Source organism: Lepeophtheirus salmonis, chromosome 6 (assembly GCF_016086655.4).
Source record: "Lepeophtheirus salmonis chromosome 6, UVic_Lsal_1.4, whole genome shotgun sequence".
Classification (NCBI taxonomy): Eukaryota; Metazoa; Arthropoda; class Copepoda; order Siphonostomatoida; family Caligidae; genus Lepeophtheirus; species Lepeophtheirus salmonis.
The window spans coordinates 41206124-41232601 of NC_052136.2; the positions used below are offsets into that span (position 1 = coordinate 41206124).

Sequence of the window (26478 nt, forward strand, 5' to 3'; positions counted from 1 at the left end):
TTTTTTTATAACTTCATATTTGAGGATAAATTATCAAATCAAAGTCTTAATAAAATTTTATGTTATCTTCTGAATCTGCTTCGCTCAAAATATGACCTAAAAGGAGATGCATTAGTGCATTGGTGATACTACAATCTGTAATTTGTTGAAACATAGAAACAAAACATTGGTCTTCTTCAGATCTGACAGGAGCATTCTCAACAACCATTTTCTTTCTGAACCACCTATTCCGACTATCCGAAATCGATCCATGGCCTCTACCGCATTAGGATGAGAGTCCAATAGATCTTATTATTGAAAAAAAAGTTTCGAGATAATCTTGATTTAAAGAGCTTAGAGGTTTTTTTTTCTAAAGCTGTTATCAATTATCAGTATTATTAATGATGAAAATCCATGTAGAATGGGCATGTTAAAATTAAAAATCAACATGGTAACCTGATAATTTGAAGTATATTTTGGATGAGAGAAATAATATATGGAAGGCCATTTCATTATTTATGTATTGATACATTGAAGAAATACTTATGCCCTTTCGGTAGGACATCAAAGCAGATCGCTTAGGCAACACCACTTCACCAGTTTTATTTCTCTTAATTTGCTTCATTATTACAATCATATTTATCATGCATTGGAGAATATCCTTTTCTATATCCAAATTTACTCCATAGGCACATCCAAAGTCCTTTTTTGATAATAGTCGGAGCCATATCTCATCAAAGCACAAGACAGCTAAGTTTCCATTTGGATTTCAATTGGATTTGATTTGTTGAGCGATAATTTTAATAATATTTGATTGTATTCCAGGAGCTGTTTTAAAATTTCGGATCCACCGTTTGATACACTAGGCACCAGAAGTAGCACACTGGATGGAATGTAACGGTAGGCTTTAGAGGAAAGAGACTTCAGTATCAGACCTTTAACAAAATTCTCCTCATTCCATTTTCCAAACTTCTTCCCACTGATAAAGAGTTTACATTGAGATTTAGTAAATCTCTTTTCCAGTTCTCCTTTCATCACTTTCTTAAAATTAGATTTCGATTTTAATAATCTATTTTCCGATTGAAGGATTTTCACAGATTTCGTGTAAATCTGCATTCTGTTTCCTTAGTGATTCGAGTTCTAGAATGAGTGAATCTTTCTGGTATTAGAAGCCCTACTAATTTGTATAATCCGGGATACACATGCTTGATTAGATGCCTTAACTTTTTCTAACATAAGTGCTTGAGTTGATTTTACGTTGGTTTGGGATGATTTGTCTAATGTCTCCAAATATATTTAATTAGAATCTTCTTCAAAATGGTACACTATCTTAATTCATTTTGTTTTCCTTAGAGCTTGCTCAAATCCTTTTCTAGGTATGAGACTTCTGGAAGGGATGGTATCTTCTTTCAATTTTCTTTTTAAAAGTAATCCCAGCAGTTCACCTTTAAATCCCTTTTATAAGCATTTTCCTCAATATGATTATCACAAATTCTAGGGTATTTTCCTAAAGGGTCCTTTCGATGATAAGCACTTTCCCATTTTTTCCTCCTTGAGAGATCCTTTGGAAAATGATAAAAAATTATGTTGTCAGGAGAATCACAAATGGCAATTGCACAACTAACAGTTTCATTGTGCGAATACATTTGATTATACTTTTTCGTAATAATACTAATACATTAGTAATAATAATTATTTATTGTAAAATGTAATTAATACTCCAAAGATACCAAACTTCTCTCTCTTGGCCCACAAGGTAGTCCCAGTTCTTAATTTTGGCCTTTTGTGACTTTGTATTTGGTACCCATTCTATTCACTATGACGTCAAAATCTCCCTCTCTTGTCCAGCAGTCGGTACGAAACATCAAATTGAAAATTCTAGCAAGCCCGATGACATGATGGTCCAACCTTGTATTTCTATTAATCTTGATATATACTACCTTTCTTTTTCTTTTTTAATATGATGCGCTCATTTGCTGCAACATTGTTATGTATTAAAACTGCATGATAATTTGATCTAAGAAATAACAATTATATATTGAGCGTGCGCGTTATATTAAAAAAGAAATATCTATGGTCATAAATCCTAAGCATTTTTTAGCAGCTTGTTTTTGTTGTTGTTCGCAACCTGATTAGTGTTTTTTTTTCTAAAGCTGTTATCAATTATTTGTATTATTAATGATGAAAATCCATTGTAGAATGAGCATGTTAAAAAAAATCAAAAATCAACATGGTAATCCGATAATTTGAAGACAACCTATTCCAAAAAAATGGGCCAGCTAAAAAATACACACGATTTTCATCACTGAGTATAATTTTGATATTTAGGAGAGAACATCAAAGTATAAAGTGTATGTGCCCATGAAAATGGGGAGTAACATTGATGATTTGTTGGGAATTACTTTTTATATTAATATTAAATTATCAAAACAAAGTTTGGCGGTTTAAAGATGCCTAATAACTCTGAGCAATGCCGGTTATTAACACAAGTAACATAGTATTTACTCATAGAAAAAGAAATGGACAATAGTATCTGATAATTCGTCGACGTTTTATATGGATATTTGTTTACAGAGGAACTTTAAAAAAGTACCAAATTAATTATAATTTAGTACCTAAAAATTATTTAAATAAATAAAAAAATTTCGTAGACATATTTTTTCATTCTGAATCTAAAATTCAGTTTCAACTGTCTTGTCTAGTTATCTGTTATGCTATAACTAAGAATGTCCTTTATGTAATGAAAAAAGTAACTTTAGAAATTAGAAAAAGAAAAAACGTTTGGTGTGTGTTTGAAATTTTTTTATTATTATTATTTAATAAGTCGCCGTATGGTTAACTTCTCTCCTAAAGTAAGCATTTTTGCCTATCTTTGATGTCAATTTATAAAAATGTATGATTAAATAAACATAAATGAATTTAAATATTCTTCCAATGAAACCGTTGTCGTGTTTTTTAACTTTTCTTTTATCGTAATATTTAGTATATTGGTGATAGTTATTATATCAGTTTAAAAAATCTTGCCATTTTTTCGTGACACCACTTTCTATAATTTCAAGATATTTTTTATAAATCATATGATCAATCTGTTAGTAAATATACATTTAAAAAAAATGTTAAACAGTTAAGATCACTTTTTAAATAAGAATTGTTTTAAAGCTATATTTACTAACTGATAGATCATATTATTTATAAAAAATATCTTAAAATGACATATTTAACTGAATTCCGATGTCAGAACAAAAAAATATTATTTGGATCAATCTATTATTTATATGTATTGTTATTAGTAATTATTATGATTCTAATTGTTTCATTTTGTATATTTAACATAAATGTATGATGATTTATTTTTTAGTATGTAGATTATAGATTAACTTGGAACATCATATATATTTCAAAATTCTCTAATTTGTCATTTCATTAGTTATTATTCTGAGAATATGGTTCATAATGAATTACAATTTCATGGAATGTGACGTTTTCAAATCTACTGTATTGGATAAAAAACGTCTAAGTAAATTATACGTAGTATATCTTTATTAAACATTTTGCTAATAAATACTTTCGTTATACCCTCAAAAATCATAATAAAGCAGGAAGCTGATAATCACATCAGTATTTTAAACAGTGATACCATAAGTCTTCCCCCCCCCTTCTCCTTGCACGCGTTTGTCTTTACAGGATTATCAACTTTATATATAACAAGTCACCTTGATATATAAGATGTGTCGATAAGAGATTTCTTTGCTTTTGTTTACAATTGTACTGGCTATTTTGATGACGTCATAGCGGAGTCAATTGATGAGGAAATTACAATATATATAACTAATAGTATTAATGTATTAATACTATTAGTTCATTTAATAGTATTTTATTTTCTTATCAGACAATTATATTTGTGTAAATTTTTATCCTCTGACAATTACAGTATTAAAACTAATTTTTTAAAAAACAGATTAAAAGTTGTTTTGAATATAAAAAAATGTTCAGATACATACATTTTCAAATAAATATAGTACATATAGTGAAGAAATCAATAAAATATTAATAATATGTGGATATTATGCACTATATATGAAATGCTCATATGAAAAACATAAAATAACAATAAGATCTCATTTTTTTAATTATTTTGAATATAATAAAAGTAGAGTTAAATGTAATTATCTTGCCAATATAACCTAATATGATGCCTCATAATAAGCCTCATCTACCTTGTAATTTCGACTCTTCTCTCTCCCTCTCTCTCTCTATATATATATTAATACTCGGGAATTCAAGTTTTCTAAAGCATCCTCCACTTTTATATAGTATGGAATTGTTAGTAATACAAACCAATAATAGTTATTTAACTAATAATAAGAATGATTTTGAAGTTTATACTCGCCTGACAAGATACTCAATAATGAAATAGCATTTGCAAGTCCAAAATAATACCTAATGAATCAAATAATCGTAATATAATTTTGATATATTTTAAATATTGTCAAAATCAAACAATTTATAATTAGTTCGTATGTTATACAGTTAGTAATTGATTTATTTTTGTAACGATCCCAGATTTAATAATAAAAATACTTAGATATTATCCTTCACTCATTGAAATTATTTTTTTGTACTATTCATGAACTAAGTACATTTGTAATGACTAATTTATAAATTGACCAATTTATTTCAATATTCTCAAATTAACACTTGCATTTTTTAGTTCAAGTTTTTAATTTAGGTACTTCACTGTTATTCTTGTCCTAGTTTTAACAAAAGAGACAATAAATTCCTTAGGCCAACTTGTATAAAGTTTAACAAAAAGATCAGACAGCCTTTTAAAAACGTTTGCTCTTTTCTCAAGGCCGTCATCATGATTATTGTGAAATTCTTGGAATTTATATTCTAATTGTTGGCAAATTTTCAATAACTCTTCCGAAGGAATGCTAAGGCCTCCCCGAGAAACAAGCATAGTCCAAGAACTAGATGTTTGCCTGTAAGGTTCTGTTTCACTTGTTTTCTATCCAAGATGTGGATATAAAGATTTGAATCTGACCAATCACTTTGAATTCTTGAAGCTTTAAAACATTGTTGCTGGAGCATTTCTTTGTAAATGCCAAAAGTCTCTAAATTTTCATAATGTTCCTAACATTCAATTACATCTAATATTTCTTAAAGTGATTAATAAGACTGATTAATTGTACGTACATAGAAATCATGAGTCAAATACTTTATAACAATTTGGGCATAATCTCTCAAAGCCGTTTGATCATTTTCAGCTGCTCTATTTCTAAGGAATAAGTTATATTTTTTGCCAATCATGATAACTTTTAATCTTCTAAGGGTCTCAACCGGAGATGTGGGATCATTACTTCCTGCGAGATCACGAATTCGAGAGAAATATTCACAAGACATTCTTGATTTAAGTGAGTTGTTAAAATAAAGCTCAGTCCTTCATTTTTCTTGCATTGAAACAATGCTCCTGTACACCTAATTGAGATCAATATTCCCTTTTGAAATGGAAACTGATAATATTTACCAATTACATTCATTCCCAAAACTAATCTTTCCATTTCATATAAGGCATGGAATTGTTCTTCAAAATGTAATCCAAATCCACACGAAAGTTTTGTCTTGTTGTAAATAATACTTGCATTCATGCAATTAAACAAATCATTGACAATTTCTATAATTCTTGGAATAATATGAGTTAACACAAGTCACTAATACTGAACTTGGGTCCGGTGTGACGTCATAAAAAAATTGTTAGCTAACATCAACCAGACTGTGTTACAAGTTTCTCATAGACACAACTTATATATAGGGAGCATCGAGTGAGTGTGTGTAATAAGCGGGGGCGAGATATATGGTATCATTGATAAAAAGTCACAGTTTTGGAGGATCGAATATCACGTGATGATGGTATAAAAATCTTCTATATTTCATATTACACTAGAAGAGTTAATATAAAAAGTAGTTGAAATTTTCAAATTCGGAATACATGATCACTTGTAAATTTAGACATTCCGTCTCCAGTTCCTCCAGTTTTAATGATATCGGGGGCTGGCTAAACAATACACCATTTCTAGAACACCTTCAGGACGGACTGCAGTAGGATATTTAATCCGGCAAACTAATGCGATGACCCAAAAGTTTAGCATATGCCCGTACTGATTGTATGTTTTATATTAAGTGTAGTAATAAATGTGTTTTTTTAAATTAGTTACTAGTAAATTTATAAAAAATTAAAGTATTATAGTGTATATTTGCGATAGTAAGTTAAAGAACTATGGGTAAAATAAAAATAAAAACACAAATAAAAAACGATCAATTATAAAGAAAAATATTAATTAGAAATTTTAATAGTAGCTATACACAGAAAGTGAAACAAATTAATAATAACAAACGACACTAAATATTACAAATGGATTCAACAAATTATTGGGGACAAATGAAACAAAATTAAAGTAATTAAAATTAAATATTACGAATGGGTTCAACAAATTATTTGGGACAAATGTAAATTATAAATATACAACAATAATGAGATATTTTTATACAGAAAAAATATACTAATTATGAGTAGAAATAAAATCCGTCTTTTTCCTATTAAAATTCAAATCCATCTAGAATCCTTATTTTTCGTCATCTAAGTAATTTGTAGAGTTAAGAAAAGAAAACTGAAATTAATATGTTCAGTATTTAAAACGAATTATACTTATCTTAAATAAATTGTACTTCATCATGTTGGAATCCATGGAGCATACCCAATTAGTAACCCGAAAAAACTGATATTAATATCTATTTGCACGCCATTTGAAAGTAAAACTCACTTTGACAACATTCATACTGTTATTGTTGACCATATTACTGTAGTTCTCTAACACCTTATCTCGGAGATTATGAACATATATGCTAATCTTAAATTTGAAGAAGTATTTGTTTAATTTATTTTTGAATATTTAAGTATATCAATAATAACTTACCCTAGTCTTTACATGAAGAAACTGATGTTAGACTAACTATTTGCGCGTTATTTGAAGCTAAGACCCCCCTTTGAGACAAATTCATACTTTTTTCTTGACCATATTTCTGTATTTAGAAATAAATTTAATTTATTTCTAAAAAAGTTATTTGATAAATACTTACTCTAACAAATCTAATATTTCAATATTCCATTTTATAATTAGCTTGTTCCTGACACTTTTTACTGATAGACAGGATGAATGGCTCTGAATATGCTGAAAATCCTCTCTAAGTCACAATTTACAATAGGTGTGTTTCTGTAAATTGTCTCCTCAGATTTTGCTAGGTCTTGTAAATCTTTGTACGCTGGATTTTAATCTAAAAATGTATTTAATTTTGTTTTGAATGGCACTAGCTTGATATCAAGGCGTAAATGTTTGACAATAGTCAAGCTAACAAGTACAGGGAGTCTTCCTTCTAACGTGGTAATAACCTTGGTAATTAGGTTAAGATTATGATTAATTATTGACAATTCTTCATAAATAAACTAATCATTTATAATGTCCTTAGCTTTAACGACTGTTGGTATTTTTTCATTGAGGTTGTTTAAATATTACCTAATTACTTTGAAGTTATCGAAATAATAATCAACTGCTTTCAACCAAGTTCCCTACCATGTGAAGATAGGTGCTGGAGGGGGGATAAGGGAATTTGGTAAGAAGCAGTAAAATTCCATTTTCTTAGCCCGGCATTCAATTTTTTTTTTTTTTTTTTTTTGACATGAGCTCGTTTGTCTTTTGGAATTTTTTACGTGCAAGTTCAGCTACGTTATGGAGTCCATGAGCTGCAAAAATAATATGTTTCAATTGGGAGTAGCTTCTTTTGAGGTCTTCGCCCGCTTTTTTACTGTAGGAAGCTTAATCCGTGATGAAAACTTATAACTTATTTTCATAAAAGTACAAACCAAGAGTTAGTTGAATACTCTGAACGACAAAATTTGCAACATTAACGACATTAGCAATTTTTATGTCTATCATGTTGATTAGATAAGGACAATCCAAGAAACGGTCATCCAAAAGACCCATCAATATAGCTGTCATTGGTCGTTCCCGGTTGTCTTCAGTCTCATCAACAGCTATTAAAATATCTTTATCTCAAATTTTCCCTTTAAATTTAAAGATTACATCCTTGCTGACAACCTGTATTAATCTATGTAGAGTAATTCTACTAGGGACGGTTCCATCGGCATATTTCTTCATAAACTTTCTCTACGGCGAAAAAAAGGTATATTATAGGAAACTAGCATCTTTAAGAGTCGGTGGTAAAGTTGTCAGAATCAGAATTTCGTTTTTGTAATGTGGGACGAGGACATTAAGTGTCGTTTGACTCTGGATGGGGGCTGTAAGAGTATTTACATTGGCATATTCGACAAAATATTTTGTTGTCGTCCGGTAGGTAGCTCAAAATTTCATGGCTTCCTTTTATTTCAATTCAGGTTTAGAGAGAAATTTTTATCGGCATTTCAATAATTTTACTGTACAAACTCAAAGGTACACGGGGAATAATAGATTCTTTGGGAAGATGTTAGCACAACAATAGTTCGAGAAAGAATGAATAAATAAGAAAAAAGGAAAATTCTGCCAACTATTTTTCTATGTTTAGCTACGCTTTTAATAAATATAACATTAATATAGTAGACTTAGTTAATTTCATGTCATAGCTAAAGTTGATAATTCTGAAGAGAGAAAAACACGTGCAAGGAGAAGGGGGGAGAGAAAGATTTATGGTATCATTGTCTAAAATACTGATGTGATTATCAGCTGCCTGCATTATTATGATTTTTGAGGCTATAATGAAAGTATTTATTAGCAAAATGTTTAATGAAGATATACCACGTACTTAGACGTTTTTTATCCGTTACAGTAGATTTGATTACAATCACATTTTAATTCATTATGAACCATATTCTCGGAATAATAACTAATGAAACGACAAAGTAGAGTATTTCAAAATATATTTGAAGTTCGAAATTTAAAAAAAAAGGCTTAAATTAAATATAAACAACATACTAAAAAATAAACCATCATACATTTATGTAAAATATACAAGATTAAACAATTCTAATCATATAACTAATAATAACAATAGATTATAAATACAGAATAGCCTTTATTATTCAATATAAATATAATATTAGATACTGACAGTCGATAGAAAACTGAATAAAATGCCTCAAATAACGTCTCCTTCCGTCTGAATTTCGGAAAATGGAGGCCCAGGAATTTGGAAATACTTACCGGACGAGAAACAAATGCCTTGTTGGATTTGTTGATATAAATGTGCATTTAGTCCCCCCTCTAGAGTTAAACGCCACTCATTATCCTCATCTCATATCAAGAGCATGGATATTTATCTAAGAAATCAAGTTAACGATGAATACATCAAGTTAGACTTTAGCTCTGATCTCACAAAGATGCATATTGCAATCTTTTTTGATACTCTTGATAAGGAGTAATATCGCCGGACATTACTACATAGTTAGCTTTTTGCTCTAAATCTTTATAATGGATTTAGTTCTAACATTTTTTTTATTAGTATATTTATTGTCTAATTTTATGATTTTTTCATTTACATTATTATAAATAATTATTTAGATCTCATCTGTAGAAATATATCTATCATGTGCACAATTGTATATAGCAACTTCCACATGAAGAAGAGGGGTGATTATCTTTTTGATTAAACTCCACGTCTGGCTTGTATTTTGCAACCTAAAATTATGACATGTTTAACTCAATTCCCATGTCAGAACAAGAAAATATTACTTGGATCAAATCTATTATTTCAATATTCTGTATTTATAATTTATTGTTATTATTAATTATTATTATTCTATTTGTTTAATTTTGTATATTTAACATAAATGGATGATGGTTTATTTTTTAGTATGTAGATTATATTCAATTTAAGCCTAGTTTTTTAAACTTGTATGTAGTATGTAGATTATAGATTTGGAACATCAAATATATTTCGAAATTCTCTACTTTGTCGTTTCATTAGTTATTACTCTGAGAATATGGTTCATAATGAATTAAAATTTCATGGAATGTGACGTTTTCAAATCTATTGTATTGGATAAAAAACGTATAAGTCAATTATACGTAGTACCTATATCTTCGTTAAACATTTTGCTAATGCTTACTTTCGTTACACCCTCAAAAATCATAATAAAGCAGGAAGCTGATAATCACATCAGTATTTTAAACAATGATACCATAAGTCTTTCTCCCCCCCATTCTCCTTGCACGTGTTTTTCTCTACAGGATTATCAACTTTGCCTATAAATATAGTTATGTCACACTAGGCTATCCGTTTTGACGATAGCTGACTTCCTCAGGTGTTTGAGTCACATTCAAAATGCAATACTATATTTTTCGTGAAGAACTCTACAAATGCGATATATTTTGTTGAAATACCCGAAGTATACCCTATTATCGTGCACTGTGGATTACAGAAATCGTTCTTCAGCTTAGGGGATGACACTTTTTTGATTTACAAGGAACAAATTCCTTGGAAGGTAATGGGTCCCAAAAATGAAATGAAATCTTTGGAAACCAGAATATAATTATCGATTGTGCTCTAAAGAAAGTAATACTATGATAAAGGGCTAAAACAGAACTGTATTCTAATAATAAAATATTGTACATTAAAAGAGAATACTTCAAATATGAGATCAACATCAGCTTTACATGTATATGCAACACAAACACGCTTTGAACCTAGAAATGATGCCATTTTCGCTAAACAGGTCCAAATTAGTGCACTTCATTTCAATGAAATTATCTGAACTGCCGCAACAGTGAGGTTGATAAGCCATCTGAGTCAGCTAACGCCAACCAGACTACCTTGGAAGATCCTTATTGCATCACCTTTTATATATCACGGCGTAATCTATAGTGTTATCTCGCTAACACAAAAATACCCTACATATTTTGTTGCCAGATGTCAATTCCAGCCTCTCGCTGGATACGTCATGGCTATTTCATAATGTATTATTTATGATAAATTTATAAAAGTTATTCTATACTTATTAGTTTCCAAAATAAGAGGAATACAATTTCTTGTTGATCCCTCGTCGTTTATAAAATATATATATTGACCATTATATTATTTATATGAATACATTTTAGCTAGCATATAGAAATCCAAATTTATAGCTACGCTTTTAATAGAATATTACTAAGCAATATTATAATAAAGAATCGAATAGTATACTATATATATATTAATATTACGAAATATATATATAATTTATTTTAAGAATGGTGAAGAAGTAATATGACGGTGGTATGATAGATTTTCTGACTAATTACCATATGATTATTGGCATTTTTTCTGGTTTGTTTTTTTCTTTTCTGAAGAAAGGTTGCGTGATACAATAAAGGTAACGACGTGTTATACCTTGATATAATGTGTATCGATAAGAGATTCCTTTGCTTTTGTTTACAATTGCCCTGGCTATTTTGATGACAACATAGAGAAGTCAATTGAAGAGGAAATTCAAATTTATATAACTAAATGTATTATTACACCATTTAATAGTATCTTATATTCTTATCAGACTTAATTATAATTAATTATATTTGTGTAAATTTGTACCCTCCGACGATTACAGTACTAAAATTAATTTGAAAAAATAGATTAAAAGTTGTTTTGAATAAATAAAAAAAGTTCAGATACATACATTTTTCAAAGCCGAGATCACAAAAAGTAAGTTACAAACCATAAATTAATGATAATTGATTATTAGATGTGTGTATTTCTAATGAAATTGTATAATGTTGATTTATTTTAAGGCCTGAAAATTTAAATTTAATTTCTAGAGTATGATGAGAATAGTTTCTTGAGTCTAAATTTATTATATTTAGAGATCCGGCTCCAAATATGCAGGTATTTAAAATTTGCGACTCCAATTTATGGATAAATATACATATTCTCTGTGTTTCAAACAGACTCCGTGAGTGAATAACTCATCCGTCCCAATTATTACTTCATGGGAATTAGATGTACTAGTTAGTAAAAATTACATTATTTTGATCCTTTTAAGTTCATAAGTGGGGATATTGGAAATCAATATAGTCTGACTGATGTTTCCAATTGGTTTCATTTCGGCACGAACTGTAATAATCTTGTTTATACAAATTAATTAATTACATTATGAATTCATCATTAATGGGAATATCATATTAATGGAATAAAACTTATTATAATTACAAAACCATTCAACTCCGTGTGAAAACATGAAACCTTACAATTTCCCGGCTCAATTAAATGTAACTACTTAAAATTGCATTATTTTGATCTTTGTAATCTCAAAAATTGGGGATATGATCAATCAATTAAGTTTTCTATCCCTTTCTGTTTCGCAACTAATATATAAATACATAATCATCGTTATGAATTAATTACATTATTATTCAAAAATCAATCGAGGATATAATATTTAATATTCTTTAAATGAAAATTAATACAAAATCTTATGCAAACACGATCTGATTTGAGGTTAATTAATTCAGTTTAAATCATTACTTTAATATTTTTATTTTTATTCGAAAACTCTTTAACGTATATCTACTTAGATTTTTGAGTTGTATACTTTACGCCAATCCCTCATTTTTTGATGAATTTTTTTTATGATTCCAAATATTATTCCAAAATGGATTAGTTACTTAAAAAAACACGTTATGATGAGAAAAAATTACAATTACGACAAATTTTTAAGTTGCATGTCACATTCCAAAATCCGCCTTTGGTCTAATAAGACCATCGAAAATTCACTTCAGTTAAGATTCGCTGAGGAACTATATGTTGTCCAATTAATCTATTGTGCTAAGAACTGTTTGGATCAATTTGGAAAAAGAAAGGCTTTATTCAAATCTTATGTAAATCAGTTCAAAAAAATGAAAAAAATTGTAAACTCAATAACTGAAGTAGCGGTTCCATTAATTAAGTCGTCTATAAATGTCACCGAATGTCATAAAATTTTATTTTTTACTGTGAGAAGTATGTTAGTATAAGAATGCACATACATTTACGAATGCAAACTGCGATCATCAAAGAAAATAGAATAGCTTCTTCTACTTTCGGAAGACGAAGAATGTGTATGCAAAATTAAGAATTATTATTAAAGTCATTATTCAATTTTTTCATAATAATTAAGCTCAATAAAATTATTTTTTTAGTATTCATTTATTGTATTAAGTTCCTTTTAGGCCATTTGATATCTGTCACAAGAGGGTGCAGAAATCTCGTGACGTAACTTTATACCCTTTATTTGGGTATCTCACAATTCTGCATCTTTCCCGTTCTTTCTTTTTCGAATCCCTTTATTAAGGCTACTAAAAAAAGGAAAGTGGCTCTGTGTAAGCCAAGGAACGAAACGAGGACCCACGTGACCATTAATTGAAAAGTGTATTTGTGTACAGAAACTTTTTCAATTATACAATTATGATTTATTGATTGTTATTACAAGAATAAATGTATAATTTAAAATACCATGGTCAATTATTTTCAGAAGTGGGAACTTGGACTCGAGACTTGACTTTGGCTCCATACTTTAATAAAAAATATATTTATTTACATTAATTAAATATATAAAAAGAACGCAGAATAAACATCATAACCTTTGAACAAGAATAAACAAATTATTGGGTTAACATAATAATATAAAATTGATGTTTAACTGAAATATTTGTCATCATAAAATCTTCTCTAATTCAGCTAAGCCCGGTTTCTGGACTTCAAATGAGCATCTTCGAAAATATATTAGATATCATAACTCCAAATTATATCGTGAAAATATAACTAAACAGTAGATAGCGAGCAAAAAAAGATTTTGGTTGGAAATTAAAAAAAGGAAAAATAAATGAATAAAATAATATCTTCTTTCCCCACAGTAATTTCAATGTGTGAGCGATACTTGCTTCATCAATCAGTAATCACTATCTTTATTACATCCGAGCCTACGTCAGTAGTAAGTAAAATGACAGATTAATGTCATATGAAAAGCGACATCTTGTGAAAAAGTGTAAACACACTGCACCATTCTATCTCCTCAGGCTAAAGTATTACAACAAGTAGTGCATTGAGCACCGTTAGCCTAAGGTAGGGGTCACCAAGCTACGACCCGCGTACCAAATCAGGTCTGCGACGTCAGTTCATCCGGCTCGCCGACTGTATTTGAATGTGATTGATAAAACGTATGAAGAAAACCTTGTCGTAAAATTTTAATTTGAATATTATCTTTAGAATACTAGTAGATTCTGATTGCTATGTGTCTTAAATTTATTATTGTTGTAGTGTATTTTATGTGTATTATCTTGTAAATAACTATGGAGAACATTTGTCCTGTTCCATGTATTTCTATAAATATATATTCAATATACATGAAGGACCTGCAGGAGCAAGATTCATTCCCTCCATCTTTACTTGGGTATCTCACAATTTCACATCTTTCTCGTTCTTTGTTTTTCGGATCCCTTTAAGACCTTTAGAGGTTATGGTAGATGTTGGTTCGAAGTGGATCGAAGCAGCGAACATGACCAATACAAATACACTCGCTATGCTGAAACAAATGTTCGTGTGGTTTACGAGGGTTGGGTTTCCTAAAAGTGTTCATTCTGACAATAGTCCACAATCCTCAAACAGCGGATTCAAGTCTAAACTTTCGTATCACCCGCAATCAAATGGCTTGACAGAACGGTATGTTAGCTCAGTTAAGGAAATGATAAAGAAGACCCCTGGCCTTCCTCTCGATGAGATCTTGTTCTCATATCGAGCAGCTCCATTGGATTGAGGGGAATCCCCGCGAAATTGTTGTTTTCGCGCCCTCTTGGGACGAGACTGTGACTGTGATTAATATGAGACTGTAATGCTGCCTGATCAGACGAGAGAACGAAAATAAAAATGGAATGGAGGTATGGTGCCTTAACTTTGGGAATAGAAATCCTAAATGGCTCCCAGGCATTGTCATCTGCAACATTGTATCGACTGTTTTTAAAATTGTAAATGGTACCCAAGAGTTGAAACGCCATATAAATCAACTCCGACTTTGACGATCTCGTTGATTGGGGGGGGAGGGGTAATGTTGCAACTACATGGAAAGCTGATTAATATCTCATATTTTAAGTATTCTCTCTTAATGTACAATATTTTATTATTAGAATACTGTTGTATATATATGTATGTTATATTTGACTCCAAATGGGGCTGTCTAGGGCAGAACTGACTTTAGATCAATGCTTAAAGGAAATGAGACTTTATGAGAAAACAACAAAAAAAAATTAAGGTCAATGAGGTGCGTGTCCCAGGAGATGGACAGTATAAAAATGGATAACACAAAAAGTTACGGAGAGAAAAAATAGAGCCTTGTAGATGGTGTGGAGCTAAGGAACAGCACAAACAAATAGATTACCCGGCTCAAAAATACAAGGTAAAGTGTCGAAAGTGTGAAAAGATAGGGCACTACGCAAGGATGTACTGAAGAAACCAGGATAAAAACAGAAGAGTAGAGGAGGTGGTGGATGAAACACCAGATATTCAAGAGATAAAGACTTCTCCGCAGTTTTTTCTAGATACCATTGAGGAGGAGGAGTGTGGTAAATCATGGTACATTACCATATTGGCCAATGGGATACCTGTCAAAGTAAAAGTGGAGGAGCTAATGTTACGGTGTTTCCGAAAGCATATATAAAGACACTGAAAGTAAAAACAATGGAAAATGTAGGACCAGCAAGAGGTCCAGATGGGAATATAATAGAAATGGAAGACAGATCGTGGATTTAGTTTGAATGTGGAGAAAGAAAACTAAAGTGAAGAGTAATTTTTGGAAATGTAAAGAGACCACTACTGGGATAGTGAAATTATGGGTTTAAAATAAATTAAAAATAACTATTGATAATTTGGAATTTCCGAGTATTCCGGGGGAATATAAAATAGAACTAAGGAAAGAAGCAATCCCACGGGCCGAATCAGTAGCAAGGAAAGTTCCAATACCTGTGTATGATTTACTAAAAGAGGAAATAAAAAATTAGAAAATTATGGTATCAATGAAAAAGTTATTGACCCAACAGATAGGTGTTCACCTATTGTAGTTGTATAGAAGACTGTGGGAATAAGTTTATGTGTGGATTATCAAAAACTGAATAAATATATTCGGATTCCTAGGTATCCAATAGGTTCGTGTCACATTATAATAGCTCGAATAAAAGGAGGTTTTCAAAGTTGGATGCAGTTATGGGATTCCATCATATTCGTTTAGAGGAAGAGAGTAGTCTCCTCACTACATTTATCTTCCCTCTAAGGAGGTATAAATTCAATCGTCTCCCGTTCGGAATTTCGGCTGGACCAGAGGTTTTCTAGGCGAAACTGTGCCACTTATTAGATCTTCTTGAAGGCGTGCATGTACATATCGATGACATTTTGATAATTGGGATTGATAAGGAGTTCCACGATAACAGGCTAAAGAAAATACAAGATATTCTAAAGAGAAATAGAGTCCAGCTGAATGAGGATAAGTGTGTCCGAGGAGTTACTGAAGTAAAAATTTTGGACTACATGATATCAACAGATGGAATCAAGGTTGATCCTGGAAGAATAAGAGCAATTCAAAAGACAAGAGCATCGAAAAAAGTGGGAGAGTGGAGATCATATTTGGGAAGGGTAAATCAAATTGCAAAGTTTGTTCCTAATATAACGGAATTGACGACACCACTTCACGCTTTATTAAAAAAATGTTCATTATGTATGGGACAAGCCGCATGAAGAATGCTTCAAGAAAATTCAAAGTGAACTTTTCAAAATAGACTCACCGGGAAGATACGACAGAAAGGAAGAGCATCGTGTGAATACAGATGCGACTGCACATGGTTTGGGTGCAGTGCTGTACCGGAAAAAAAAGGAGAAGGATGGATTCCCATTTCATATGCAAGTCGGACTCTGACAGAAGCTAAGAAGAGGTATGCTCCTATAGAAAAGGAAGCTCTAGCAGTGGTTTGTGCTTGCGAATATTTTGCTGAATTTATTTGAGGGAAGAAATATCAAATCGAGACGGATCATAAGCCATTAGAGTGTCTGTTGGGAAGTACACCATTACCTGATTTGCCTCTAAGAATGCAGAGATTTAAGCTATGTTTGCAGTGGTATGATTATGATATAAGGTACATCTCAGGAGAAACGCAACATATAGTGGATTTTTTTAGTAGAAGAGGGAAGGATGCCTCAAAGGATAGTCATCCGTCGTCAGACAAAAGGATTGAAGCTGATATTAATTATATTACTATAGGAATAATCGATGGTATTCCAGTATTTGACAAGCGTTTAGTTGAAATAGCAGGGTTGACTATGGAAGATCCGAAAATATTCACCAAATTCCAGAGGAAATTAGACCGTTTTATCAATATCGTGATAACATTTTTCGTTGGAGGTAATTTAGCTGTTTACGGAGAGAGAATAGTAATACCTTTGGAATTACGGTGTGATATACTACATCGGTTGCATGAAGGACATTTGATGTGATATATTCATGTGGAAAGTGCGTGGAGTTTGAAAGCAAGAGTTAACTTTAATACGTAGTGAGTGGCTATCAGGACCATGAAAACTTGTTGTCTGTGATTTATTTATGTTTCAAAGAAAAGACTATCTTATAGTAGTGAACTATTACAGTAGATACATCAAAATATAAGTCGAAGGTCCACATCAATAGTAGAAGTACTGAAGTCAGTATTTGATAGACATGGTATTCCTGAGATGTTGGTTTCAGACAATGGACCATGTTTTACGAGTCGGGAGTTTTCAGATTTTGCAAAGGAGTGGGGGTTTAATCAGATTTTCTCATGTTCAAAACAGTCACACCAGAATGGGTTAGCTGAAAGAGGCGTGCAAGCCGTAAAAAACTTTTTGGAAAAAAATCAAGATGCAGAAGACGCTTTACTGGCGTACAGGTCGGCTCCATTGCAAAATGAAAAATCACCTCCTCAGCTCCTCTTTAATAGTGAGGTCAGAACAAAGGTGCCAAGGATTATAAGGAAGCTGGATGATGAGGAACTGAGAAAAATTGAGGAACAGCAGCGAAAGGCTAGTGAAAATTATGATAATGAACATCATCGAGTGGTTCGAAAAATAAACTTGGAGAGAAGGGACATCTTGAAGGTACCAGACCTAAACAGAGAGGGATACATCGAAAAGAGAAATGGGAGAAGGGTGAACGTAAGAATAGGAAAGCAAGCCTATGTCAGAACTCTGGCACAATTACGAAAGGTGGAGTTTTGAAGGAAGAAAGGATGGATTGTTTATATTTGTATTTAAAAAAAAATGTTTATGTAAAAAAAGGGGGATGTTGTATATATATGTATGTTACTCCTAGCGGTGTACTTTAGTATTAGAGTACATAAGAGAGATATGTATAGATGGGGGGAGGGAAGGATAGAACAGGAACAAGGGAAGAAGTTCTAAAATAAAGAACTATAAGAATATATTATAAATACAGTTCTGTTTTAACCCTTTATCAGATAGATTTTTCTTCCCATCCCCTTCTTCTTGTTCCTTCCTCTCTTAAGTTCCTCACGGTGCGTCCCGTGCTCCTGACCCCCTCAACACTTCGGTCACGAGTATACTTTATTAATTGTATCTATTTATCCAGGTATTAGCATACACAACAGTTTGTGCCATGGCCTGCTGTACCAATCCAAAGGATACCCAGTATTTTGCATTTCCTTCGAAAAAATGGATGCTCTAGCGTCTTTGAATCTCAGTCTGCAGGAGAAAAGACCCAATTAATATTAAGAATGCCAAGATTTTTGATAGTATTTTATTTCCAATGATTTAGGCGGAATCTCCAATCTTAACTTCTTGAATTAAAGGCCAAAAAGAAATTAAAAAGTGATGCAGTCCCCTCACTTCATATTTCCTTTGCTACATTTCAGGTGAACCCAAATCCTCCAGAGATATTCGTAAGGAAACTATCGAAAGGAAAGAGCTTGTGAAACAACTTTTGGAAGCAAGTAACATCCAGGAAACCAGTATGGACTCGGAAACAGATTCTGATAATGAAGGGCTCATAGAAATTTGTAGCAGGATCACTAGAGCTTTTGACCAAGATTCAGATTCACGTTTACAAAATCGAAAAAGGAATCCAGTGTGAGGAAGCAAATGGGCCTTCGTTTTGGTAGCACAAATGCAAAAAATTGCAAAAATAACTTTCTTTTTCTATAAGGGAATTGTGTTGGTACAAAACCATGTCCAAGTTACTAAACTCAAAAAAGTTTAAACAAAACTTATTAAGGACCACCCTAGAAAAGAGCCACATAAAATTCCAAGTAATAAGAATTATAGATCCCTTAAAGAATTTCAATCGTGAATATTCAAAAGAGGATGTAAAAACATTTCAAAGCTTATCATTGTAACCATGAAGACACTATTGGCGGACACCCAAATGTATTTGAAAGGCTGCATAATCATCAAATTGAATTATAATTGGCCAAAACAAGGACAAGAATTAATATAAATAACCTCAATAAAAAGCTGAAACTGAAGAACGCAAGTGCTAATCTGAGAAAACTTAGACACATTGGTCAATTTACAAATTAATATTTATTATTCATGTATGCTGTAATTTTTACATATTACTATTCTTTTATTCACCACTCTTATATTATGTAATAAAATGACAAATTCGATAATATACATAAAACATATTAATAAAAGATTACATACCGATAATTCATTATTATTCATATATACCCTGAGCAAATTAATGTTAGTTTTTTTAAATAATTAGTTCTGAAATTGATTTTATTACTATATAAAGGGTCAAGCAAGGATATCGTCAAGTTTCATAACAATAGAAATAAGTATTTGAAAGGATTTACTTTTATGGATATTAATATAAATTAAATATTTTTGTTTTTTATACTTTTTGGCATGGTCCTAAGTTTACCATTGTGTACTATAAATAAATTTTAATTATATTTATCTAATTTATTCAAATAATTTGTGTTACCTTACAATGAATTAAGTCTGGATTTTAAAATTATTACTTTACAATTATATAAGTAAGGGTGATAATTTTGGTAAGAATAGAAAAGTGTGCGAGGAGAAGATAAGAAATACTTATGCCATCATTTATTAAATAATATACATCTTCTATCAATCAAGAACGTTATCATTCCCGCCTTTATTATTCAATATTAATATAATATTACATGGTGATATTCGATAGAGAACTGAATAAAATGCCTAAAATAACGTCGCCTTCTGTCTAGATTTCTGAAAATGGAGGCCCAAGATTTTAGGGAATTACTTACCGGATGAGAAACAGATGGTTTGTCGGATTTGTCGATATAAATGTGCCTTAGTCTCCTAACTAAAATTAAACACCACTCATTATCCTCATCTCATATCAAGAGCATGGATATTCATCTAAAAAATCAAGTTAATGATGAATACATCAAGTCAGACTTCACAAAGATGCTTATTGCATGCAATATAATTTATGGAGAAATACACGGGTAAACCTATCCCTTCCCGAGGAACCATCATTAAATTAATGGAGGATGTTGGTACTGATGTCATTTATAGAAATACATATAAAAATGTTTTGTGTCATCCACACCAAATGACGATCAAGTTATCAGTAAAAAGTATAAAATATTTACTAATTTCGAAATGGAACTCTAGTATTATCTAGTATTAGTATATTTATTGTCTAATTTTATGATTTTGACATTTACTTCATTATTAATAATTAGTTAGATCTCATCGGTAGAGATATATCTATCATGTGCACAATTGTATATAGCAACTTCCACATGAAGAAGAGGGTGATTATCTTTTTGATTAAACTCTACGTCTCGCTTGTGTTTTGCAACCTAAAGTTATGACATATTTAACTGGGTTCCAGTGTCAGAACAAGAAAATATTATTTGGATCAATCTATTATTTGAATATTCTGTATATATAATTTATTGTTATTAGTTATATGATTCCAATTGTTTAATTTTGTATATTTAACATAAATTTATGATGGTATTAGTATGTTGATTATATTTAATTAAAGCCTTCTTTTTTAAACCTGGAACTTCAAATATATTTCGAAATACTCTACTTTGTCGTTTCATTAGCTATTCTGAGAATAAGGTTCATAATGAATTACAATTTCATGGAGTGTGACGTTTTCAAATCTACTGTAACGGATAAAAAACGTATAAGTCAATTATACGTAGTACCTATATCTTCATTAAACATTTTGATAATAAATACTTTCGTTATACCCTCAAAAATCATAATAAAGCAGGCAGATGATAATCACATCAGTATTTTAAACAATGATACCATATGTATTTTTTCCCCCTTCTCCTTGCACGCGTTTTTCTCTACAATATTATCAACTTTATATATAAGTCAAAGTGCTATGTGGATCAATAGTGACGTCATTAGTATTTCCTTCTTCTTTTCATTTTGAAAAATACACGAGCTTAGAATTTCCTCAAATAACCTCGAGTAATTTTTTTGCATCAAATAAAATAGTTAAATAGGTTAATATTTTTGCTGAACTAGATTATCAAGAGACATTAAAAGATTGTTTTTAAATTTTTGAGAAAGTTACGTTTCGTTGAGTTGCGTTATTATTTAGTAATAAAAACTCGACTTTGTTTAATTGAATCATGTCATTTAATGTAACTAAGTGATTTTTTTTGCGTGTAGTGTTGCTATTCAATCTTCGTTTTTGATGTCCACTCTTGAGATCTTTTTAAGTAACGGGTGGCCTATCTAGCGGTTGCATTTTCAACTACCACTTTTTTGACGTCTGACAGCTGTAGTAACATTCTCATTGTGTCTAATATTTTGTAAAAGGGATCCGGTTTACGAAATGGTTAAGTTTACGCTCAAGGAAAATTGGGGAATACTGAAGACTTACTTCCAAAATGGAGAGTCTTCAAACGTATCTGCAAGAAAATTACGTCGGTCGAAATAAAGCGCCTTCCAGGCAGTTTGTGGATAAATTTGTGAAGCGTGCGCGCGGAACTGGTTCGCTAATGGATAAAACAACGGGTTCCCGTGTTCGTTTAGTGCGCTCAATCGAAAACATTGCTGTTGTTGCCGAAAGCGAAAAAACGAGCAAGGAGCTGCCATTACGGTCAATGGTGAGCGCTATCGGGGCATGTTGGAAGATTTTTTGTTTCCCCAAATGGAAAAGGAAGACTTCGACAATCGCATCATAAGCCGAAACGGCAACGTCAACTAGCCACCTCGTAGCTGCGATTTGACTCCGTTGGGACTATTTTTTGTGGGGAACCGTCAAGGATAAATGTTACGCCAACCATCCAGAGACGATTGACTATTTGAAACAAGAAATTGGAGTCGCCATTGCAGCTATTGAAGCTCACACAATCGAAAATGTATTGAAAATTGGGTCGACAGAAAGGGATAATGTAAGGCCATCGACGGCGGCCATATGAATAAAATGGTGTATTATTAACAACCGGAATGTTGAGGCTTTCAAATAAAAAAAAAATATTGAAAAATATCCATGCGTCTTTTTTTTATAGCGATATCAAAAAGAAAAAGTTTCGTGGACCACTCTTTATATGTTTGTTATCTTTTATTCATTGTGGATAAATAGGTCAATTACCTGAGAGAATTCGAACTTGACAGAATACCAACGCTGCATCAAGTAGCTGCTGACTTAATTGATAGTAGATCAATTGCAATTAATCTACTATATCGTTCGATGTGGGAGAAGGGACACAGACACTTTTGTAAATAATAAATTTATTCTGATCACGATGTACATACATAAATATTATAATTTATTAAAACCACCCTAAGACATTTTAACTAAGAAAAAAAGTAGAGTAGCCAAACATGGAGTCAGGGTAAGTGAATAGGGTACCCAGTTCCTTTGAGAGTCAATCGAGAATATAAATAAAAATAAAGATCCAAACAAACTGGAAATTTGAAAGAAAGATCCATTTAATACTTCTTTGGAAATATTTTGTCCAATTTTTGCTCCGTAGGGAATGATGTGAGACCCAATGGATAGTGCGCTAGTATTGGAAATAACAAAAAATAAGGCAATACATGCTTTACCTATTGGAACGTTCTCGCTTAAATATAAACTCATTATCAATGAAGATATAAATTGAACAAATAGTAGGGTAAAAATCATCATCCAAGAACTAATTCTTCTTGAATCCACAAACTTGGTCGTTAACACAGTTACAAAGCAACTAAAATAATAATCCATTAAATATATTCAAAAGAAAGTATCTTTAAACCTTAAGACTATAGAAAGGGACATTAGTCCGCCAGTAATTTTTTGTCCGAAGCCGTAGCGTTGTAAGTATATGGGCAGAAAAGTGGAACTCCAATAAATAGGAACTGTACTTAAAGCATTCACTGAGAGTAAAAAGACAATGTCCTTATCACTGCAATAAAAGGGGGTGGCTCAGTCGATCAAATGATAAATAATGGTATTGGACTTACCATAAAATTTTAAAAATATTCTGCTTAATACTAGGAGATGGATCCTGCATTTCATCATAGATTGGTTCTGGGAAGGTAAAAGCAACCAACATGAAAATAACTCCAATAATGAACGCAACTAAAAAGATAGAACTAAATTGTCCGAGAATAAATCATAGTAATTAATTTTAATTGAAATTTACATAAAAGAAGATAATTTCGTATTTCATCTTGAATATTTTTTTTCTCGTTAATTATCGGGATTGGATCATGAACAGCAAAAGGGCCAATGATTGATGCAAATACAAGTCCAATATTTGAGCATATCATTGCTATCCCTGTAGGATATGTTGTTGAAGCTGATCTAAAATAAAGGGACGAAAATTTGGATAAAGAGCTGTAAAATATGACTCCAACTACTCCAATCGTGAAAGAACTTATATAAACCAATCTAAAAAAGAAATTTATAAAGAAAGAAAAAGTAATTATAAATCATTCTTCTTACGTAGTAAAAATATTTTCTGGTTCATTGAGAACTAAAAGAGGAATAACTCTGATTGAAGTTGTTAAACATAATGGAAGCATGCACATATACTTGATCACAGTAGACAATTCTATTAAAGTAAAAGAATCAATGATTAAATTTAGTAGTAAGGGGAATGGGATCGCTAAAATTACACACAGTAATTATAATCGTACATATAAATTAAGATTTTATAGAGTACAAACGGACTTCTTCATATAATTATCAAAAATCAATCAAATTAATTATTTTGTTTCGACTTATTGTACCTTAGTAGTTATTGATATGACTTATGTATGTACGACTATGTTTTTAATATAAATTATATTGGACATTAGAAGAATAAATAACCTCACCATCAATGAACATTATAAAAGATCAAATGAGATATTAATAACTTCTTCATAGGAGTACTGTAAACTCTTGTATTTTGCTAGCTCAATATTCAACTTGAACACTTAGTTTATGTACAATAATTATGTACTAGACGAACATGAAGGCTTCGCTCGTACGATGTTAAATGATTAATTTACATTTTCACAAACATTTTTATCATTTATCATTTACAGCCCCAATGAATCTTTTGAGATCTAGAGACCTCAATTTTTAAGCTAAACCTTTTAAGTTCTGTTAATATTCTATCAATATAAGGCCTATAATTTTATTTATAACTTAAGTTTTCAAAGAAAAACTAAGATTTTTCCTAAAGTAGAACATAATTGATAGATGCTCTATGAAACACCCTGCTGCTTGAGGAAGAGAAAAGTACACTATGTTAAGTACAAATTAACTCAATTCAACAAGCCGTTTTTGAGTCTAATGATAACAAAATATAAAATGTATGTTGTACAAAAAATGTGGGCTTAAAATATCAAAGCTTATGCTTTGTAGACCATTGACTAGATAATTTAAACTCTAGTGTTAAATATTTGCTCTGTTTTTCATAAAATCCTAACTCATAAAGCCAAAAATAATAACATATAAATAACTTATTGACCTCATTTTTCAAACTAGGCTCTGACAGACGGACATAAGTCTACAACATACTTATAGTTATGTTCATATAAATATATTAAAGAAATTACTGAATTTTTTTAAAAGAATCCACACAGGCCATTGAACGAGGGGTGATGAGAGAAGGGCTATATTTGATTGCCACGATATAGTAGTCTCTGACCATGATGGAAACGCAAATAAAAGCGAGTTTTCAATGGGGTTCCAATCAACAAAAGCAAAAGATTGTCCAAACGAAAAGAGTCCATAGAGAAAAAGAGCAAACTGGCCATTGCTTCCATAGCGAGGAGAAGTCACGTCTTCAGTTGAACCCGATTCAGAAAGTGCTCCATCTCCCTCTTCTACAGCTTGGTACTGCACTTGAAGTCTTCTTTCAGATGAAATCAAAGGAGTGTTTTCATCCTTAATTTGTAAGAGAACAGAGCCTTTCTCTTCGGGGAAAGGCTCTTGGGACCTACAAATTGAACCATCAAATGTCTCTGGATTCATTTTAAGTTTGACTAATTAATGTATACAATATTTAATATTATATTCAATCCATGCTGTGACACTGAGAATGGTGTGACTCAGTCATCAACAGCAAAACAATCTTTCCTGTGATCATTAAAGCAAGTTAAAGGAATATTATATGAAAACAATACTTTTGAAAATGTTTATATGCTACAAATACAGAAAGTAAGTAAGTACTTTGAGCTGTTGATGGTGTATTATGCTCAAATTATGAAAATGATGTACAATATTACTTGAAGTCACTATCATAATTAACTGAAAGTACAGAATACATGAATATAAATTATACAAATGATTTAAAAAAGTAAATTTTAAATTGTGTAATGTTCCTATGACGGAAATTTATATTAACCTTGGTTCCTATGAGTTCTAATACGATATGGAGGAGTACAAACTCTAATCACGCAACCTGTTATGCTGAAAAGTATCATTTTAATGATAAATTTGACTTGCTAAACTCATATGAACTTTGTACAATTATAAGGCTATAATATTTGTCGTAGTTGTAATTTTATCCCAACATCACTTGGTATTTTCAGTAACTCTTCCATTTTGGGATAATATTTGAAATCCCTTAAAATTTGTTCATGAGCAAAAAAATTAATATATTTTGAATATATAAAATTCAAAGTCAACATATATTTAGTTAAAGGGTTTTCTAACGTAAATGTTCAAAATTATTAAACTGATTATTTAAATTGATTAATTTGTCATTCAAAAATACAGTATCAACCTTAGTTCATGTTTGTACAAGATATTATGAAGTAAACTTCATTCAAATAATTAATTAATATTGAATATTATTATTCGATTAATCTTTAGATACTAATGTGATTAATTCATAAAGTAGGTTTATGTAAATGGTTTCTGGAATTTTATCACTTGGGAAAGCTAGAAACTGAGACTGTAGAAGGAACCAAGATTCGCAGTGTCCTCACGAGTCTTATACAGTTTAAGAATTAATCATTTGAAAAATA

At 31.0% G+C, this 26478-nt stretch overlaps 2 protein-coding genes and 2 long non-coding RNA genes across 4 annotated transcripts; 2 read left to right on the top strand and 2 right to left on the bottom strand.

Annotated features, from left to right (window-relative positions):
- Positions 1 to 6215: 6215 nt before the first annotated feature.
- On the bottom strand, positions 6216 to 7059 carry LOC139905778 (uncharacterized). Its single transcript, XR_011780826.1, has 2 exons — positions 6954 to 7059; positions 6216 to 6887 (listed from the first exon to the last, which is right to left on the bottom strand). It is a non-coding gene; the product is annotated as an uncharacterized lncRNA (long non-coding RNA).
- A 10680-nt stretch (positions 7060 to 17739) lies between these two features.
- Positions 17740 to 18261, top strand: LOC139905703 (uncharacterized). The gene has a single exon (XM_071889352.1). The coding sequence runs from the start codon at positions 17740 to 17742 to the stop codon at positions 18259 to 18261; it is 522 nt and encodes a 173-aa protein (XP_071745453.1).
- Positions 18262 to 18390: 129 nt separating this feature from the next.
- On the top strand, positions 18391 to 19710 carry LOC121120741 (uncharacterized). Its single transcript, XR_005865187.2, has 2 exons — positions 18391 to 18557; positions 18632 to 19710. It is a non-coding gene; the product is annotated as an uncharacterized lncRNA (long non-coding RNA).
- Positions 19711 to 22744: 3034 nt separating this feature from the next.
- LOC121119869 (choline/ethanolamine transporter flvcr2a) lies at positions 22745 to 25877 on the bottom strand. The gene is made up of 6 exons (XM_040714682.2): positions 25063 to 25877; positions 23960 to 24068; positions 23658 to 23905; positions 23476 to 23593; positions 23268 to 23417; positions 22745 to 23219 (listed from the first exon to the last, which is right to left on the bottom strand). The coding sequence occupies exons 1-6, from the start codon at positions 25478 to 25480 to the stop codon at positions 22814 to 22816; spliced, it is 1449 nt and encodes a 482-aa protein (XP_040570616.1). The 5' UTR covers positions 25481 to 25877; the 3' UTR covers positions 22745 to 22813.
- Positions 25878 to 26478: the final 601 nt, after the last annotated feature.

Excerpts from the sequence above, each read along its gene's own strand:
- LOC139905703 (XM_071889352.1), top strand. The coding sequence starts at position 17,740 with ATGTTGGTTTCAGACAATGGACCATGTTTTACGAGTCGGGAGTTTTCA.
- LOC121119869 (XM_040714682.2), bottom strand. The coding sequence starts at position 25,480 with ATGAATCCAGAGACATTTGATGGTTCAATTTGTAGGTCCCAAGAGCCT. Across the intron at positions 23,906-23,959 it reads CCAGAAAATATTTTTACTAC|ATTGGTTTATATAAGTTCTT; the intron begins GTAAGAAGAATG and ends TTTCTTTTTTAG. Across the intron at positions 23,220-23,267 it reads TCCCTTTCTATAGTCTTAAG|TTGCTTTGTAACTGTGTTAA; the intron begins GTTTAAAGATAC and ends TTATTATTTTAG.